General features: G+C 47.4%; 1 protein-coding gene across 1 annotated transcript; it reads left to right on the top strand.

The window, feature by feature from the left end:
* The first annotated feature begins 1,829 nt into the window (after nucleotides 1-1,829).
* IP6K2 (inositol hexakisphosphate kinase 2) lies at nucleotides 1,830-20,309 on the top strand. Its single transcript, XM_072347532.1, has 6 exons — nucleotides 1,830-1,931; nucleotides 13,085-13,381; nucleotides 15,464-15,686; nucleotides 16,390-16,565; nucleotides 17,962-18,137; nucleotides 19,525-20,309. The coding sequence occupies exons 2-6, from the start codon at nucleotides 13,180-13,182 to the stop codon at nucleotides 20,020-20,022; spliced, it is 1,275 nt and encodes a 424-aa protein (XP_072203633.1). The 5' UTR covers nucleotides 1,830-1,931; nucleotides 13,085-13,179; the 3' UTR covers nucleotides 20,023-20,309.
* The last annotated feature ends 313 nt before the right edge of the window (nucleotides 20,310-20,622 follow it).

Raw genomic sequence — 20,622 nt, 5'->3', positions numbered from 1 at the left:
GAGGGGACAGAGCAGTAGCTAGTTTTGATATCAGGAGCATAAGTTGAGTCTATTATGGTAACAGTCTGGCGAGAGTCCCTGATCTCCAAAGAGGGAAGAGGCAGAGAGTACTTTGCCTTCATTGCTGGTTTAGGGGCAGCCTTTGGTGCTACCTTTCTGCCTGTAACACAGCCAACAAGCCAAACCCATAAACCATAAGCTACGGATGTTTTTGTTTGTGGTTCTTGGGTCAGATCAAATCAGTTAATAGAAACTTAGAGCGGAGAAACCATATTGTGTTCATCACAGCCTTCTGCAGGGAAGCGCTGCTCTGACACCTGCAACCTCTCTTGTCCTGGCTCCCTGCAGCTCTTGAGAAATCCCAGAGCTGAGCTGCCACCCTCTCCAAACAGAACCTGGCTGTGCTATGCCGTGTTTATCCCCATCCCTCAGCCTTCAGCTTGAGACTGCTTTGGGCTGACAGAAGGTGCCTGGCCAGAGCTCTGGCATCTGTTCTGCTGCCCCTCACAGAAAGCCCTCCCTTTGCTCTTTGCCTTCCAGATTCATTCTCACCTTATTGTTTTTGGCCCCATCAGCACTGAGTGTAGAGCCTGGAATCTATTTCTGCGCAAGGCATCTTTAAAGCATGACATTTCCCATCTTCCTTATTAAATTAGACGCTGGCCTCTTCAGTGGCTTGCCTTGTTGTGTACTGAATCAGACACAACATCTCACGAAATGTTTTGCAAGTAAATAGTAATGAGAACCATGTGCATTCATTTGCACTAATGTAGGCACCACAAAAATGGCACAGACCGCACGGTGCAGACAGAGCACAGGCTGTGTCTGACTGCCCGCAAGGACTGCACGGTGAGAAGAAAGCTGTCTTGTGTTGGAACTGGGCTGAATCGGTGAGAAGCGAGCGCATCTTTTTGGCTGACATCTTTTGATTCAGGGTCTCAGTTTTCATCCAAATGAAATTCTGCATCCCTCATCGTGCTAATATTGAACTGGGGAACTTTACAGCATTCCTCTGCTCCCTGTTACAGGAGCAGCCCCTAGGCAGGGAGACAAACAACACCAATGTACACTCAGCCAGAGCTGAGCAGCAATGCGGCCCTGCCGAGCCATACCCCGTGTCAACATCTTCTTGTTACAGCCATGACCCAGCTGGGGAAAGCTGATCGCAGGGAGGCAGGAGGTGTCGGAGTGACTTGTAGCCTGGAATGGCTCCCCGGCTAATTAAGAAGGACAGAAAGAAGAGCAAGGCCCAAGGAAACCTAACGCTGCTGTAACCCATGGGAACCCCCCAGCACTCACACACACCAGGAGCACTGGCCCGGCCCGGGGCTGTTCACAGCGACTACGGATTAAAAGAGGCAGCAGGAGCTGATAATCTCCTGCCACAACTGCCAGTTCCTCGGGCAAACTACACACGTGTTCCTTCATGGCTGCCTTCAATCCACAGAGACCTGCACGTTAACAGCGCTCATGCTGGGCTGCTGTGGGGCCCGGCCATGCTCCCAGCCTGCAGCAATGCCCCCAGATACCGGTACCCCCACACAAACCGGGCTGCTGGGGCAGCACCAGAAGCACCAGGCCACAGGTCCCGAGGAGTCACCTTCCTCATAGGAGGGGACACCGCTCGTGAGGGTCAGCACCGGAGCGGGCCGGACCGGGCCAGCCAGCGGAACGGAGCCCGACGAGCCGAGCAGACCGAGAGCAACACATCCCGCGGAGCCCCGTACCCCCGCTCCCCTAGCAACAGAGCGGCCGGCTGCCGTCCAATCAGCGCGCGGCCGGGCGGGCCGAACCAATAGCGTGAGGCGGCCGCGATGCCGGGGCGGGGCTTCGGGCCGGGGTGGGGGAGGGCCGGCCCCGCTCCGCGCCGCCATTTTCACGTCTGACAAACAAAAGAGGCGCAGCCGCCGCCGGCGCCGACCTGACCCCAGGTAACAGCCGGGGCTCGGGCGGCCCGACGGGGGTGCGGGGCTCCGAGGGGTCCCGCTGTCGGGTGTGGGGGGGTGTTCCCGTTGGGGTTGTGCGATGGTGGGGTGGGGGAGGGGTTCTGGACCGCGGCGGGTGGGGACCGGGGCTTTGCGGGGGCTCCGGGCCGGGTGGGAGGGCGGCCCGCGGCTCGGTGGTGCCCGGCCGTGCGGAGCGAGAGCAGCCGGCGTTCCGCGGGCCGGGCGGCGCTGCTTGCGGCACAGCCGGATGCGTTGCGTAACGCTGCGCCGCCACTGCCCCCGGCTGCGGGGAGAAGGAAGTGCGCGGGGCGGCTGTACACGGGCTGTGGCACGGCTATACAAGGCTATACACGGCTGTGGCACGGCTACGGCACGGCTATACACGGCTGTGGAACGGGCCTAGCGCAGGAGGGCGGGCGGCGTTGTGTGTAGCGGTGTTATCGCTGTTGGTGGGTAACGGCCCGGTGGGAGTCCGCCCCGCTGTGTCCTTGGCCTTGTTTCTCCCGTGGGAAGTACGCGTGCTTAGCTCACATCTCTCTCCTGACATGAGCTGGAATTGTATTGCTCTTTGCTTCTGGTCTGTCAGCTTATGTGTTTGTTTTGACAGTGTGTGTCCTGCTCAGGGCTTCTGGAAACGCTCACTGTGCCCGTGTGATTTTGTACCATGTGCATCTCTCGGGGTATTTTGGGGTCAGGAGTTGGAATAAGGGTTTGGCTTTGAGTTGTGGAACGGTTTTGAACTGCCTTGAAATGTTGGTATCTTTGCTCATCCTGTCACGTTTTCAGGGTATAATTAGAAATGGAGAGTGGCTTTGTATACAGAAGCATACGCGTGTGTGTACTGCAAAACTGAGTCGTTAGGTGCCGTTTATTTGTTTGCTGTTGTTTACTGTTCTGCTGTTATAACTTGTACATGGGGAAAAAGCAACAGTTTAACTGCCAGAATCCAGAAGGTGTTGTTATCAGAAGTGTCTGCTGGCAAGGCCGGTGGGAAGGATTTGGGGAGGAGGGCACACAAGGTGCTTGGCAAGGATTACAGCCATCCAAATGGACTTGGTACTAATAAAAGGAAGACCTTACACTTGGCCAAGTATTTTTCCATAAGTTGAGATTCATTAACTTAATTGAAAAGCTCTCTTCTGACCTCTTCTGATGTTGCTGTTCATGGCTTGTTGGAATAATAAATCATCTACAATATTCTGCTAATACAAGTAATGCAGTTTTATGTTGCTATTTATTCTTGAGGCAGAGTAGATTGGAATTGGGGTGAGCATGTGGTACAGCAGTTTGGGATGGAGCTGGACAGCTGGGTAGTGGTGGGATGGGGCTTTGTGCTCTCTAACATTCCTGCCCTACCAGGGTGAGGAAAGATGTTAAAGAAAGAAGCACTTAGCTGCAGCTCCATGGTTGGGCTTCCTGCCATTGGGTGCTGTGGTAATGCCTCATCATTGTTCCCTGATAGCTGGGGAGGAGGCGGGGTGTTTTAAGGGACGGTTTTGTGTTCTGAAGAGGTTGGAGGAAAGCAGGTGAGCATTGTTGTAACAGAGAGTGCCCTGCTGTGGTCACAGATTATAGCATCATAGAATGGCCTGGGTTGAAAAGGACCACAGTACTCATCCAATTTCAACCTCCTGCTGTGTGCAGGGTCACCAACCACCAGCCCAGGCTGCCCAGAGCCACATCCAGCCTGGCCTTGAACGCCTGCAGGGATGGGGCATTCACAGCCTCCTTGGGCAACCTGTTCCAGTGTGCCACCACCCTCTGGGTGAGAAACTTTCTCCTAATATCTAACCTAGACCTCCCTGTCTCAATTTAAAACTACCCCCCCCCCCCCCCCTTGTCCTCTTGGATGTCTGCCTTCTTGCTTTGGGAGTAAGTTACTCTCAGGCTGATGGTAGAAAACTTGGTGATAGAGCACCACCCAAAATGATAAGCTAACCATTAGTCGCTCTTAATGATTAAATCTTTATTGTCTAAATGAGCTCAATTAGACAAGGTTTCAGACTTGGGATAAACAGCAGCTTCTCACAGTGGTTCTGGTCTGAGGGTGTGTGTCTCTGTGGAGCAGAGCAGTGTCCCTGTGGGCAGGGTGGGGGTTGGGAGTTAAGATGTGGCTTTCAGTGCTAGGCTGAGGTGTAACTTCTGTTCTGAAGACATTCATTGGTTTCCTTACTGTTTCTGCACCAGTGTTTGAATATGGAACTTGTTTGGCAGGTAGAATATGCCACAGTGAGATACTGCAGCAAAAGGTTGGAAGGATGGAAACTGAGTTGCAGATAAACAAAAACAAATAATAAAATCAGCTTGATTGCACTTTCTGCTCTAGGTACACCTATAAATGTAGAGGTAAGAACTAAACATGGTGGATTCTAATCTGTTAGGCTGATGTCTCTATATTCATAACGGTTCTTGAGAACCTCATGAATTGAGGTAGTGCTGTGATGTGGTTTTTTACACCAACGTGTGGAAAAACTCGCCGTCTCTCTTTCAGTTCATCCACTTATCAGCTGTTGGTTTGCTGATGCATAGCTTGTCCCTGTTGGCAGGAGGCTGTGCTGGGTGTCTAGGCAACGCTGGGCCGGCTCAGCATCTCTGTAGCTTGCTTGAAGAGATGAAAATTTTCCATTGCAGGGGAGAGGATTTTTCCTCTATCGCTAATTATCGTACCTGGCTTTCTGTCTTGTCCAAGGTTAACGTGTCTATGAAACAAAATTGGGGATGGTTTTTGGATACTAAGAGGCTACATTGCATACCTTTAAGGTATAATTATAGGTAACCATTTCTATAGCTCTTGTTAGAAATAGCTGATGATGATACTGTTTTGGGCCTTTCATAATGCCTATTTTTGTTACAATGTAATTCTTTTATTCAATTTTGCGGAAAAAAAAAAAAGAAGTTTAAAAAGAAAAATGGTGACCCAGTGTAGTGAGCTGTGAGTAGCCATACATTGCTGCTGCACAGCCTGGAATAAAGCAGGCATGATGGGAGTAAAAGTGTTCCAATGAGGATTTGGTGGTGGTGATGTTCAGTCAAGTGTTCAGGAGCTTCGAATCATCACTGATGGTTTGGGGCACTTTTTGATTTGAATGACTGTAAGTCCTTGAGGCTTGAGTGTGTCTCTGATGGGATGTGTTGGACTGGCAGTAATGTTTATAATAGGTACAGAAAGTACTGCTATTACTGGAGGTAGCTGGAACCAGGCAGTGCCCAATTTTGCATTGCTTTACTGGAAAAAAATAAAGGTTTGCTCATACAGCACTTTTGATCTTGTTTGATGGGGACAAACTCAGCGCATCTGCCATGATAAATGGTTGGGGAGGAGTGAGTGCACAAGCCGTGGCTGGTTTGGAGCTGGGTACGTGCTGACCAGCCAGTTAATAGGCCAGACAGGAAGGGCAATTACTGATTTCACACAGCAGCCTTTTGGTGGAACTGTATGTCTTGGTTCCTATATTCTGTTCCAGCTGTGCTGACACTCAGAAAGATGGAAAGAGCTAACAGAATTGGGGTGACTAGCTGGAACTGGTTAATGGTGCTCCAGGTTGTTGACATCTACAGCTTGGGTTGCTCTGTGTCAGGACAAAATACTCATTTTCACAAGCACTGTTGAATCTATTAAGAATGAGTGCTGGGTTTATTGAGGCACAGATGGCTTTGACGACAGTACCCAAATAGCAGCGCGGTGCTGTGATGCAGAAAGCTTCAGTAGTGCCTGAAACCTTACAGGAATTGTGGGCACTGCCTAATTTTGTGCTTATTGACGATGACAGCTTCCTTCTAGCAATTACTCTTCATTTATTTTTGCTGAAAAACAGCACTTTTTTTGGCTGACGTTAGTTGATACACCTTGTTACCAAGTGGAACTGCTGACTGGTGGGCATCATCTTGATGTCTCTGAGGTATTAGCTCTTTCAGAAGGTTGCTTCAGTGTAAGTAAAGGTGTGAGGTTGAACTGGGTGGATGTGATGTGCTCATACTGGAGTAATCGACTTGGGGAATAAATTTAAGTAAACTTTGGGGCAAAGAATGGCTCTGGCTTAGTATAATTGCTCAGGTTTCTGAAGAGTTTTTGAATATTGAACCAATCTAGGTGAGCAAGGAACAAAAAAGGTTTTGTAGAGTCATTTCAGAGTTGATGGAAGTGAGCAGCCACTCCAGGATGAGGAGGAGATGGAATAAATGTGGAGGTGGCCGCGCTGACCCGAGTGATAAGGAAGGGGGGGGGACAGGACTGTCTTGCACTTGTTCCATTGAGACAAAACCTTTCACATATTTAAGCAGATTCTGAATGGTTATTTCTTGTGTTTGGGTGAATAATGACTTAACATCACTGTACACAGTTTGATTTCAAAGAACGTAGTCTTCCATGATGTTCCATAAGCTTGATTTCTCCGTGACGTGTTTTGCTTTCTGACAGTCTTGTTCTTCAGAAACACACAATTGGAGTATGAGCACAGCGTGAATAATGGTGCTATATTGCAGGGTTTTGAGCAGAAAATAGGTTTTTGGCAGTCATCCCGTCCGAGTGCTTTTTTGGCCAGTGGATGCACTTGTGCCAGCCGTACTTGCTTGAGTTAGAGTTGCTGGCTGGGTCTTGCTGTAATCTGGTTCCAGGGTACCTTTACAAGCATGGAGGGGGGAAACAAGAGGAGCATGTAAAAGTCACCTGATCCCTCAGTGATGTAAGTTCAGGTTGTGTGGTTTGGTTAGAGTTGTGTTTTTTGGGTGGTTCAGTGCATTCTGAAACAAACACAGTTAAAAGGATATGCTGAATGACTCCCACGAGCCTTCACTGTTCGGTAGCAAAATCTCACCATGATGAGAGGTAAAGTCTCCAACCCAGTATTTGAGGAACTGTAGAATGAAATGTGGCTGGGCATGTCACCTCTTACTGCTGTCTGTCTTGTGTTGCTGTGAGATTACTTTCAACTGAAAGGAACTAAGTTTCGTTTGGCGTATGCTGGTGGTATGAATGAATATACATGTACGCAGGAGACGTGATGTATGTGACTGTGGATTGTTAGTACTGTCCTTCTGGTGGTTCCCCTATAGAAAGTCTTTGGTGCTCCTCTGGAATCTTTCTCAAGGAGTTAAGAGTAGATTTCTAATATTCGGACAGCAAAGCTTGAGTTTAACAAGCTTGTCCATGTAAGCAGTAGAAACTGGGATTTCTGAAGGGAATGTAGACAGAAAAATCTTCCTGTAGTAAAGCAAATGCAACCCTTGTGAAAGACTTGACAGGTTCCCTTCTGAGCAACTTCACGTATAGAGCAGCTTAGTCACAACTCCAAGGGCTGCTTGGAAAGGTACCCAGTTTTTATTGAGGGGTTAGGAGAACCAGGCTGCTAAATTTGTGCTAGCGAGAAAGGTGTATGCATGGGTTTATTTCAGCCTCGATGCTTGAAGTTCTGGGTGGTTTTTGTATCTTGAATAGCACTTTTGCTTCTGTAATCCACGTAATGTAGCTTTTGCTGTCATATTTTCAGAAGATTAAAGGCTGGATGCTATTTTGGTTTCTCCATGACAAAGGGCTGCGTTGTCTTTTTATAGCAACCGGTGTTTTTGGCCAGCGGTGCCAGAATGCTGTTCTGGGATGGATCAGTTTCTAAATAGGAAGTTTAAGTAGCTTAGTTTTGTCGTTTCAGGTTTCTTAGTTTCCATGGCATTTTTACATGGAAAAGAGGCTAACTCTTCAATTACAGTCCCTGGAAATACTGCATGGATCAGAATTGCATGCTCTTTTCTGGCAGAGTATGCTTAGTAACCTGTAACTTGGCTTTATTTTTGTTTCGGGGAGATTAAATAGCTTTGAGGCATAAAGCTGGCATTTTGCTAGAGCTTTGTTTATGTAATTGTAAAATTTGCAGATTACAAAGGGTGTACAGAGAGCTGAAAGCTGTTGCTTTTTGGTATTTCTAAAGCTTGTTTGGAGCCCCTGACCTCCTTGTTGAGGTTTAAGGGTTTCACTCCCTCAGCTCAGTGGCTTCATCTGCTAACAAAAAGCTGTATAAGCTCTCCAATTGCCTTGATACTCTCTTGTGATCTAAGACAAAATGAGGGGGCAGTGAGTTTCTCCTAGTCATAATGAGCTGGCTTAGGCACAGTAAGGGACAGTGGTTGTGCATGAGGAGCACTGATGGAACATGATAGCATAGATTTTGTTGTTGACGTGTTTGTGCTGTTAGTGTGCTATCCATAGCGATGTGTGCTGTGTAATTCTTAGTTTCATCTGTTCGGGCTGAAGTCCTGCTGATACTTGCTGCAAGAGCAGCTCTGCAGCTGTTCCAGGCTTACAGCTGTAATGCATGCCTCAACTTGTGGGGCAGTGTTTTTCTCATAGTAAATGTTGCTGCTTGTATTTAGAGGAAAACAACTGTATGGTTGAAAGGAGCTAGCAAAGCTACCGCTTTTTGTTTGTTTCATGCTCAAAGTGTACATCTTTATACGTGTGTAGGCACTGGAATGCCTTATCTTCTGTTGGTTGGCTGCAGACAGTATTGGGCAGGAAGGGCCCAGTGCTCTCCTTGCAGGTAGGGCTGCCTGCAGCAGGTGCTGGTGTGTACTGCAGGCTGGGCTGCACTGCCCCTCTGCTCAGTGGAGCTGTGCCTGTGGGTGCCACACGCCATGAGGAACTGAGGGTATTTCCATGTGTTTTCAACAAACCCGACCTTTCTTTTTAAGTTTATTGCTCACTTTGAAGATCTGCAAAGCTAACAGAGATTTACAAAGAGCAGGAAACTTTTTTTAGAGCTAAATACTTCAGCTGTGTTTTGCTTGTCACGTGGCAATGACGGATGAGATCTGGCACAGGGCGCAGGCCTTTTTTTAAAAGCTAATGCCAGTGGATTTGCTTCGGGTTGTATTGCTGCATTTCTCCAGTAATACAACAGGAAAACGTATACAGCTTGAAATAGGAGTTCATGTAACTGGAGGAGGGCAAATGCTGCTGCTTTAATTTCTAGATGAACAGATACTTTCCATCTGATAATAAGTATGCATTCTTTCGTGCTGGGAATCATTTGTTAGTGATCTGATAGCAAGGGAGAAATTGAATCTTATTTTTGACATGAGCAAAGACTGCTGTCTACTTAGCTGTGTTCCCAAAAGGGTTTTACAGACGTGTTGTGTTCTGTTCCTGAATTACATGGAATTCTGGGTTCAGTGTAATGTACGTGATTTAGTGAAGAGCTGAAAGGAATTTTCTTTCTTTTTGTCTGGTGTAGCTTTCTTGTTGTCCCACCCTACATGGTTGTGTTGCTGCAATTGCCGGTGGTTTAATAAGAACAGATTAGAAGAAAAAACTGATACCAGTATTTCTAAGAAGCAGATGGGATAGACTAATAGAAGAGACCAAGCACTGTATGTTCAGCAAGCAGAACCTGCTGCTTTGTAGCAGGTGGCCATAAGCTGCTGGTGGTGAGCACATCATTACAGTGCCGGCCTCATCTCTGACCAGTGAAGGCTGGAGCCAAGGTCTGGCTGCTTGGAAAGTGTGCACACGTTGTCTCAACGTGTAGGTGTGGAGGAATTGATGTTTAACTCCTGTAACTGTTCCCGCCGAGTATTTTTACAACACCTCATACTTACTCAGCTCTGAGTGTGTGTCACCGACAACTGAAAGATCATTATGTTGATTGACTTGCTGCAGAAGAATGCAAAAACAAGTTCGTTTGCATAGAAACTTACAGCTCAGCATTTTTTTCCTTACCAGTATTTATAAGTAACAAAGTAGTGCGGGTAGCCAGAAACCCATGGGTTAAAGTTATACCTAATGGAAGGACTTCTTTCCCTCCAATCCAGTCAGTCTTTTAAAGCAAGTTGGATAGAACAGCCTGCTGAGATGCAGACCTGAGTGTGGCAGACACCAGGCAGATTTGCTAACAGATGTTGCAGACCTACAGTGTGCCACTGCCCTGTGCCTTTGTTCTTGCATTTAGGGAAACCAGGAAGCATTTAAGCAAACAGTTTAGACATCCCTCTGCTTTGTAGTTGTATTCAAGGAGTATACCTTGCTATTTGCAATAGATTGACAGTGCTGGTAACAGAAGAGGAGGCTTGCTTGTATTGTGGTCACAAAGGGTTTGGAATGTGCTGGTATCAGTCTCACTCAGGTAGATGTACTGTAGGTTCTTGGTGTGCTTATGCTGGTCCAGCTGTGAAGGGTTGTTCTCTTTGCACTTCAGTGACTTCCAGCTGAGCCCTCAGGAAGGTTCCAGTTCTTTCTCACAACCTCCCGTGGTGCTTTCCACATTGATGGTTGCGTGTTTGTCTGTCCCTTCTCAGTTGGTTTTCATTTCTTCATGTTGAACCAACTTTCAGTTTGGCATTCCTGGTGGGTCACTGATTTTTTTTCTTTCTCACGTTGCCCATCTGTGTTTTGGCTTTCTTGGAGTCCAGAGGTGGGACTCATCTTTGGTTCTGTGGAGTTGGAGCATTTTGCAGCAGCTCAGCTCTGCAGGCAGCTTCCTTTTTGTGCTCTGCAGTGATCTGTGGGAAGGAGGGCAGACAGCACTGCTGCCTTGTTTGTGTCCCTGCATGGCTGACTGGGGGCTGCAGGTGGGCCCCAGTGTGTGCAAGTCTGGGCTGAGGGAAACCCAGCTTTAATAGGTGGTCAGGAGGGTGGTTTGGAGCCAGCAGTTCTGCTGCTGGGTGTTGGGAAAAGGGTTATTCAGTGAGATGGTTAGGGAGGAGGGATGTTGGTGCTTAATTAGGATCTCCAGAGGGTGCGTTTGTTAATGCAGTTGCCTATTGGACTAAGTTAAGAATCTGTAAGGGCATGAAATAAGCTGCCAAAGAGTGGAGTCACCCGAGATGTATTTTAAAACCCTGAAAAATGAGTTCATGGTGGTATTCTTTGATAGTCACTGTCATGCACGGATGAGAATAAAGCACGTGGCGAAGGGCAGAGCGCACTGAGTTTGGTATCTGGGGAAGGTGCTGAAAGACGGCTGTTGTGTGCTGTGCTGCCTAAAGAGCGTGATAGCAGGCTGGTCATGGAACAGGGGAAAGAGCAGTATAGGACTTTGTGCTCATCCTGGCTCAGATCTCTGCTGTTGGAAGCAGCCAGTCTTACGTTAGAGCTTTTCTTTTGAAGGAACTAAGACCAATCTGATGTTTATGCAAGGTTGTTTATGCAAGTATGGGGATTGTAAATGGGATGGTACAGGCTGTTTCTGGTGGGCCCTACAGTGATTCGGGTTCTATTAAGCTGAGTGGCAAAATTCCCAATATGAAGTGAAGTTAGAATAGCAAACACGTTGTTTGTAGCAAAAAATGGGGGGGTCTGGCATTACAGAGCAAAGTCTTAAGGCTATTTTTGCTGCAAATGAGAAACCTCTGAAGGCCACTTCGTTGCATGCAAACAACCTGAACTTATTAGATATCTTTCATATCTTGAATGGATAAAATACAGTAATTGTTCCCAGTGCAAACTTAAGCTGCTTGATTCGCTGAGCTATAAATCACTGGTGGGGCATGCAGGCGTATCACCTTACTGGGCACTGCTGCCCTGTTCAAACCTTACATGCTTTATGGGCTTACAGCAAGACAAGAACAGCAGGGCTTTACTCATCCAGGCACAGTTATCTGAACTGGTGTGAGTTTCCCTCTGTCTCTCCGGCCTTCACATCTGCCCTGTGGCCGTGCATGCTGAGCACACAGTGTTTGACTTGTAGAGATGTTTCCAACATCCCTCTGCCTCCCTCCTCTAAATATTATAAAAATAGCAGTTATGCAATATCAGAGCTATAAAAAACCACCCTTGCTTTGTTAGCCTTTGAATGGGAAGCTGTGCTGTACCGTGTGCTGCCAGACCCGTGTTTTTCAGGAAGCAGCAAAGCAGTGCAGGCTGCCCTGCTGGGGGCCGTGCTTGGGAGCACTGCTGCCAAGTAATGCACTGCTCCACGGGCAGGAGTGTTGTCTGCAATGCTTGGGCATGTGCGAAGTAAACAAGCTGAGCCGCTGCTAACGAGTTCCCTAAAGGTGCATTGGGTAAACAAGGCGTTGAGTATTGGCTGTTTGCAGGTGCTTTCTGCTACGCAGCCCTGTGTTGGCTGCAAGGCTGAGCTCCGGGTGCAGCTTCTGCAGCGGTGGAACTGGTGCTAACGAGGAGCCAGAATCACTGCTGCCACTCGGGGTGTCTGTGTCAAGGATAAGTGGGAAGGTGCTCCCAGAGCTGTACTGCTGCCTTGGAAGGAGCCCATCTTGCAGTGCCCACATGCTGTACCTGGTGGCAGTGCAGAGCTGTGCTCCCCGTGGGGCTCTATGTGCGCTGAGCTCTGTGCCCAGGAAGTGCCAGCAAACCTCTGCCTTGCAGCCTCCAGCAGCACGGTGTCACGGCTCCGTGTCAGCACGGTGTCAGCACGGTGTCACGGCACGGTGACGGAATGTGCTGGAAGGGAAGCTGGCTAACTTGGTAATACAGTTGTTGAAAGCAAAGGAGAACAAACAGCGGAGTGTTGTGTAGTGAGTAAAGCATTGATCTGTTAGCTGTGGGGCAGGTAAACATTCCCGGAGCTGGAACTGAGCGATCGATCCGTGTCCTTAAGTGCTGCTTTCGCTCCAGTGCTGCCCGCAGGGCCGCTGCATGCCGTGGGCGGTGTGCCGTGCGGGGCTGCGCCTTGGGTTAATGGAAAGCCGCTGGGTAACAAAGGAGGGCAAATAAAAATAGAGCCGTGACCTGGAACGCTTTGTGTTCCCTTTGAACCGAGTGTTATTGTTTGTGTCATGATCTTCAGCCGAAATAAGGCTGTTTTTTCGCTGCGAAAGTTAATGATTAAAGCTTCGCTCTAAAATTGGAGCGACTCAACTAAAAATTGACGGGCGGCTGCAGAGGCGGAAGGGCCGAGCCCCGCTCCGTGACCCCGTGACCCCGTGCCCGGGGGGTGCGGGGGGCAGCCGCGGGGGGAGGCTGGTACCGGGGGTTGGTACCGGGACGGCCTGCCCCCTCGCCGACACTGCGCAGGCGCGGACGGACGGGAGCTGTTGGCCCCGCCCTTCGGCGGCTGCCATTGGTCGAGGCGCGGTGGGCGGGGCGACGCGCGGCGATCTGTCTGGCCGCGTCCCGAGCGCGCCCTCAGTCCGGCGCCGGCCGAGCGGCGTGCGGGGCTGAGCCGGGGTGCTCCTCTGCTTCCTTACAGACCGCTGGGCTGGAGCTCCGCCCGCACGCCTCCGGGACCTCCGCCTCGGAACCGCCCTCACGCCGTCGCCTCCCTCTGTCTAATGCGCTACAAGGATGAGCCCAGCATTCGGAGCCATGGAAGTGGAGCACTATTCCAAGGGAGTCCTGCTCGAGCCCTTTGTCCACCAGGTCGGGGGACACTCCTGCGTCCTCCGGTTTAACGACAAGACGATCTGTAAGCCCCTGATCCAGCGGGAGCACCAGTTCTATGAGACTCTGCCAACAGAAATGCGTAAATTCACTCCGCAGTATGAGGGTAAGTTCCCAGGCTGTGGGATGGGGTCGGGCTGCTGCTTCCTGCTCAGCAGTTGCTGTGTGCTCTGTTGTCTCTGAAACCTCTTCTGCATGGAAGAGATTTTGGGGCTTTTCATGTATTTTGATGTTGTCTGAGGCAGGCTGTGGAGATGCAGGGTGGAAATGCTTGCCCAGCTGGTGTTTGGGCTGCCTAACAGCATTAGAGTAGAGCAGCTCTGCTGGCGATAGCCCATGTATCTCCCTTAGCCATAGGTAAGTCGCTAACAGCTTGTGAATGTGTTCAGTGATTTTTGTTCTGCTGCTTTTTTTTGTGTGTATGTGGATTTCTGATTAATTTTCACCACCCGTTTCATGTCTGTTTACAGGGATTTGGTAAGTCGGGTGGTGGTGTGTGTAAGCTTAATTGTGATCTCATTTCTTTTGGGGTTTGTCCTCTCACTCTCATTTTGCTCACAATAAATACACGGTGGTGAAGTGTCACGTTAAATATTTGCAGCGTTGTTTCTGTCATTAAGGAAACGAAAATCCATGGCATTTAGGTAGGCAAGGATCAAATAGCCGTGATGAGGCTGAGTCAGACGTTATGTAGGAGTGGAAATTCCAGTTCTCCTAAACATTGCTCTGGTTAACAGAAATCCTGTTCTTTGCTGATTAATAAATAGTGACCGAAGCATTTTTTAAATGGAGTTGCTTTTTATGGCACGCCGACTTTTAACAGCTGTAGTGGTGACCGTTTTGCACTGTTTGTCAAACTGGCAGAAGACTTCAGAGATGTTTCCCAGTAGCGCTGCCTGCGTGCTCGCAGAGACTGACACCTCTGACACGAGTTCTTTTGGACTGGAAGAGAATGTGGCCTTTGAGTGATCCCTTTTGAAATGGACCAGTATGATTGTACCAGTCTGTACGGCTTTTTGGGGAGCGTGGGAGCGGTTTAGGGGGGTAAGGGGCCTCACTTGGGCCTCGTGTTATTATTTTTTCAGCATAAAGGCCATTTGGTAGCTGGTTTCCCCCCTTTTTTCCTGTTCTTTCCTTTGTGGCAGCAGGAGTGTCAGTCAAAGCCTCTGCACCCCATCCCCTGTACTGTAGGTGTCAGAGCTGCCTGCCCAACTCACAAGTGCCCATCTCTCGCCGAGACCTCTCCCTCTGTCCCAAAGATGAGCTGCAAGAACTGTGCAGGTGGCTTGGTTTGAGGATAAGGAGAGGGGAGTGGAAAACAAAAAGCTAACTACCAACACAGATATTGTTATGGCTTCTTAAGTGCGCACAGAAACATGTTAATGTTAGCATTAAGGGTGTCTGCGTCAGAGCGCTCTGCTGGGACTCAACGCAGCGCAGTGCTCCAGAGCCTCTGGAGAGGGAGGATAACAGAAAAGTGTTTTCAAGGTTCACCATCTTGCTGTGTACCACAGATATGTTCTGTATTGCATTTTGTTATTGATTTCACAAGACTACTGCGTTACTGCTGCCAATAAAATATATACCAAAAAGAAGAGAACGTGTAATTCAATGTAGTGATTTAAGAGAGAAGCTCTTGGACCAGTTTTACTGTAATGTGACGTCATCTTGTTTTGCTCTGCTTGCAAGTCTTTCCCCTGGGGTTCTGCTGACCAAATCCTGTTTGGACAAGTGGGTTTTGCTTTGCTGTCATGCAAAACTTAAAGCTTTCAGTGTCTGTTTGGATTTTTTTTGTGTGCAGGTCACTTTTCAGTGCAAGTTGTTAACGTGTTCTACATCTCATTTAGGGTCAGACCAGTCAGGGTTTTTTTAATAAACATTTTTATTAATTGAAATTGTCTCCTGTTATTATTTGATTCTTCCTTGATTCTGAATTGGAGAGAACAGATACTTTTTTTTGTGTTGTTCTTTTGTCATTATGATAAATTGTCTTTTTTGAGGTATCATCTTTGTCCAGGACTTTTGATATTTGTTAGGTTGGCAGATGAGGTTTGGCCTGTGGCGAGATAGAAACTAAGGACCAGGGTAAGAGAAAAAAACCAAAAGTTGCTGTATTTGTCATGTTGTGTAAAAGGCTTTGCTCTTTGCTTCGGCAATTCACAGCTGCTCGTGTCCTTTCTCTCCTCAGGTGTGGTGTCAGTGAGCTTTGAAGAGGATGAAGATGGAAACTTATGTCTAATAGCATATCCATTAAATGGGGACCACGATAACTTGGAAAACTTAGATAATTCTGACTGTGAACCCAAAAGTAAGCTGTTGCGATGGACTAACAAAAAGACAGTGTTGTTAGAAAATGAGAAGATATCTAAGGAGTGGGTCCGACAGCACAGGAAAGAGGAAAAAATGAAAAGGTAGGTTTAACGGGGAGAGCTGGGATGCAAAGTGTCGAAGCATAACATTGCTGCTGTCAGACTGGGTTAAGGGCTCCAGAATTCCAGAGAACTCTCCACAGCTCTGCTTTCAGTTTCTCTTCTCATTTCTTTCATCTTTTTTCCTGAGCACTGCAGTTGGGCTCAGTTGTGAAACTGCCTTGTCCTCATGATAGCACGGTGACTGCTTCTTGCTGGGATTAGCTAAGAAAGGTTTTCCGGTGCTGTACAAAAGATGTATTACAACCAAGCCGTCACATTCCAGTTGTGCTGTTCTAAGAAGCTTCATCTGTGTTAGTCATATTCACCCTCACATTTTCTTATGCCTGCTGTGAGCATTCTGAGCTGTGAAGTGCTATGCTAGAACACTAACCTTAGCAAGGGATAATCCTTAAAGTATCCCTTACAAGTAGTAAGGAAGCAATTCAGGCAGGTAAAGAAGGTACAGATTAAATTACTGTGTGCTCTGTAGCATATTTAGCTGTATGCTAATTTACACCAGTGTGAAAGTAGCTTTCCAGTGGTTGATGTACTACTGTTGTCCAAATATACACAAAGGGGAAAAAATGTTACTGCTGGCTGTTAGAGAAGGCAAACAAAATAGACCTCACCAGGTTTAACTCTATAAATTAATCGTTCATTGTTGTGTTTCACTTCTAATCTGATGCTTTGTTCTGTTTTCTAGTCATAAGTTAGAAGAAGAATTTGAGTGGCTGAAGAAATCTGAAGTTTTATATTATACTGTAGAGAAAAAAGGAAATATTAGTTCACAGCTTAAGCAACATAATCCGTGGAGCATGAAATGTCACCAGCAGCAGTTACAGCGGATGAAGGAAAATGCAAAACATCGAAATCAATACAGTATCCTTTCCTGAAGATGCTTCATGGCAATGGAATGAGCAGGGCTCTGCTTTTTATTTCTTGGACGTGACAGATAAAAATTCAGTGCAGGCTTAACTGTAACCCAGGGAGGCTTTGTGAAGAAGTCACTTACAGTGGTGACTTGGAAGGGATTGCCAGCACTTTCCAGACCACGGGCTTTTCCAGCGTGTTGTGAAGTAAAATCCAAATAACTTGAATCTGCAAATTGGGACTTAGTTAATGGAAAGGCTTTAGAGTGTTTGGGATCTTCCACAAAACCAACTTAGTAATGTAAGCTTTTGGAGGAGGATAGAAGTGACTCTTTTTTTCTCTTGGTGAGAGCCATTACTGTGATCAGTACTGAGGATCTCACAAACTAGTTGCTGCTTTCCCTTTGCAGCAACTTCTCGGTGTTGTCTTAAATATAGGGTGGGATGTTCTGATACAAGGAGTTGTCTGCTTTTTGATAAAGACAAGCTGAATATAAACTGTCCAGATAGGAACATTGCTCTCTACAACTGCCTGAATGAAGGCTATGGCAAGGTGGGGATTGGGCTCGAGCTCTGCTCCCACACAACCAGCCATAGGACAAGAAGTGATGGCCTCAAGTTGGAAGATACTCCAACTTGTTTGCTATGGGAAACATTTATTCTCTGAAAGACTGGTGATGCACTGGCATGGGCTGCCCAGGGAGGTGATGCAGTCACCGTCTCTTGAAGTGTTCAAGAAGCATTAAGTTGTGCTGAGGGACAGTTTAGTGGGGAATTATTGGTGGAAGGTGGGCAGTTGGACTGGGTGATCTTAGAGGTCTTTTCCAGCCGTGGTGCTGTGTGGGTGGGGGAGGTCCTGCTTGTGTGCAGGCTTGCATGCAGCCAGTAAGTCCTGCAACAGTATTGATATCTGTATGGTTTGGTAAGCAAATCCTCATGTGTGAGTTCTGGTGAATGAATTACCAGGACATCTTGGTGACCAATTAACTGTTCAAAGTGAGAGAAAGTGGTTTGTGGCTGGTGTCGTCACTGCTTCACTGCAGGTGATAGTTAAATTACCTAGGAAGTGTGTGATATTTCAGTAATAAATCACACCTGTATCTGTAGGCTGTACTTTGTCATTCTGAATCTCTGGGTCATCATCCAGATTTTATCTGTGACCTCAATTACATTTTTCCCACTTACTGTCAATAATAAAACTACCTGTCTTGTCTATTTTCTGGAGGAACCCGTGGAACTAGGAGTAGGTGAGCACTTTGATACCACGTGTTTGCAGCTAAGTTTTGATAGGCTACTGTTTGCTGGGTGTACTCAGGATTGGAATTGTGACCCTAAAATGTCTGTGGTAATGGGTTTAAAATCCTCTGATTGTCCTGCGAGGGTTGTTCCTTAACTGGCATTTCCAGAATTCATTTTGCTGGAAAACCTGACATCTCGATATGAAGTACCGTGTGTGTTGGACCTCAAAATGGGAACCCGGCAGCATGGAGATGATGCATCAGAAGAGAAGAAGGCTAACCAAATCCGTAAATGTCAGCAGAGTACGTCAGCTGTTATTGGAGTCAGAGTTTGTGGCATGCAGGTGAGAGGAAAAGGAGTTACGTGTCAGGCAACAAGTACCTGTTCCTGATGTCTTTTACTTTCATTTCTGCTTTGATAGTAATCCTGTGTGTTGCTGTCCTTGAGATGCAGTGCTTCATTTCCATCAGTGAGAGGAATGAGGCCTTTGTGAATGACTTACCAGTTGAAAGTAGCAGCATCTGCAGGAGCAACTTGTAGCAACCACTGCATCACAGGGATTGTGTTCTCTGCGCAATAAAGCAGGCTCCTGCCCATAGCAGTAACTGGAAGTTGTGTAGTACAATTCCTGATTGGATGAACATCTCAGGGCAGGCATAAGAAACAGCTGCAGAGGAGACCTGCTGGCACCTGCATCTTGAATAAAACGTGGAGTTGGCCCAAACTTGAACCTGCTGGCAGTTCTGTCTTGCAGACCTTGAAAAGCCGTAGATCTCTTTGTGTTGAAAGTAAGCTTGTGAAGTGGGTTAGAAAGTGATAAGAAGAGTGGCCAAGTGAGGTACTTGCATGGACTTTCACCCAAGTTTTTTGTTTACTTGTTTCTGTATTTCCTAGAGTGACAAGTGGGAAAGAGCTTGTTTGTTTTTGAGGCTTTTCTGAAGCCTCTTTCCTCTCATCCAGTCGATTCCAGGAATGCCAGCAGTGTTTGCTGGGACTTGTTCCACAGCGTGACTCTTGGCATGCTTGGTGTCCAGCTCTCTGTTTAAATTCTGAGAAAAGCACGAGACAAGCTCCCACGCTTTTGTTTCTGCCTTTTCACCACACTGCTGGGATCTGGGCTGGCTGGCTTGACAGTTTGCCTTCCGGTAGAGACCTGCGGTGGTAAACAAGGAGGAGCTTTAGAAGTACCTCTAGTGCTTACTTTACGGAGGTGTTCTGGTGTTGGTTCTGTGTGATGTATGGAGCACTTTCCCATAGGAAGCAATCTTCCTGCTTCGTGGAAATACAGAGATTTATGGGGTGGCACACCTTGATTTTATAAAGCAATGTTTGCTGTCCCATACAGCACAGCATTGTGGGAACAAACTGTATACGCCTCTGAGCAGAGGCAGGTGGTGTGTGAGTGGCTGTGGTACAAGTTATATCTTGACTGGAGATCTTGGCCGCAGCTTCCCTAATCTTGCTTAAACTCCTCAGTCATACATTCCAAGTGGAAAAGCTCAAATGTAAACTGAAAGAATTTTCCACTTCCTCTGAGCCTCCAAGTTCCATAGACACGTCTGGGTCTGTTGCAGATGGTTTCTGTAACTACAGGAGCAGTGTTAGGAGAGCAGTGTATCATCATGGAAGAGCTTTCTGTAGCAGCCTTTTAACCCTACACCCCTCAGCCTTCATGTCAGTGTTGCCAGCACTTCTAACTCTTCTTTTCTCTTGTGTGCTTGAATACACAGGTGTACCAGGCAGGCACTGGCCAGCTGATGTTCATGAATAAGTACCACGGCAGAAAGCTCTCAGTCCAAGGATTTAAAGAAGCACTTTACCAGTTCTTTCATAACGGCAAATACCTGCGCAGGGAACTCTTTGAGTCTGTTATTAAAAAACTGACTGAACTCAAGTCTGTCCTGGAGAAACAGGAGTCCTACCGCTTCTACTCGAGCTCCCTGCTGATCATCTATGATGGGAAGGAAAGGCAGGAAGTTGCCGTCGACTCGGACCCGGAGGACTTGGAGGACCTTTCAGAGGAGTCTTCAGATGAGTCGGCAGGAGCGTATGCCTACAAACCCACTGCTAGTACTGTTGATGTCCGTATGATAGACTTTGCCCACACCACCTGCAAGTACTATGGGGAAGATAGCGTGGTGCATGAGGGCCAAGACACGGGTTACGTTTTTGGACTTCAGAACTTAATAGATATTATTAAAGAAATAAGAGACGAAAATAGCGAATAAACAGTGTGAGTGCACATCAGTAGGAAGCGCACTATTGTGACTCTGTATTCCAAAATTATTGGCCACTTTCTGGTGGTAGGAATCCTTACAGACTCTGCAGGGATGGTCCCGTCAGAGTCAGACTTGTTCCGAGGGCATTTACTTATATTGGTGCTGGACCTAGCACTGGCGAAACTTAGTATCCTTATTTATTTTAACTTTCTTAAACATTCCATATTTGATTACTCAGATACCTCTGTTATCCCTGTGTGTATACGTTCCAATAAAATTCTTTTTGTTCATTGTAAGTGATGCTTCTGTCATTGCTGCTGGCTGAGGAGGAGGTCAAGGTTTGAGATCTCTGGTGGTAGTATGCGAAAGTTAGAACAGCAAAGCTTACCTCATTAGACCACGTGTGGAGTAATGCATTGCTTCTGGGCCTCCTGTCAAGAACACCGAGTGAGAACTGGCATTGGAGAGGCCTGGCCAGCAGCTGGAGCACCTGCCTATGGGGAGCAGAGCCTGTGTGGGGCTGGGAGAAGGTGGTTCAGAGGGACCCGAGGGACAAAGGCTGGGTTAGAGGCTGACTGTTGGCTTATAATAGCCAACAAATTGTTTCCT

This window comes from Excalfactoria chinensis, chromosome 12 (assembly GCF_039878825.1).
Source record: "Excalfactoria chinensis isolate bCotChi1 chromosome 12, bCotChi1.hap2, whole genome shotgun sequence".
In the NCBI taxonomy this organism is placed as follows: domain Eukaryota; kingdom Metazoa; phylum Chordata; class Aves; order Galliformes; family Phasianidae; genus Excalfactoria; species Excalfactoria chinensis.
Note: the sequence above shows the minus strand (reverse complement) of the source record. Positions and strands in the feature narration are given on the sequence as shown.

Bases quoted from the DNA above. Each gene is read 5' to 3' on its own strand.
- IP6K2 (XM_072347532.1), top strand. From the start codon at position 13,180: ATGAGCCCAGCATTCGGAGCCATGGAAGTGGAGCACTATTCCAAGGGA. The intron at 16,566-17,961 runs GTATCCTTTCCT...TGGCATTTCCAG, and splicing joins AAAACATCGAAATCAATACA to AATTCATTTTGCTGGAAAAC. The intron at 18,138-19,524 runs GTGAGAGGAAAA...TTGAATACACAG, and splicing joins TCAGAGTTTGTGGCATGCAG to GTGTACCAGGCAGGCACTGG.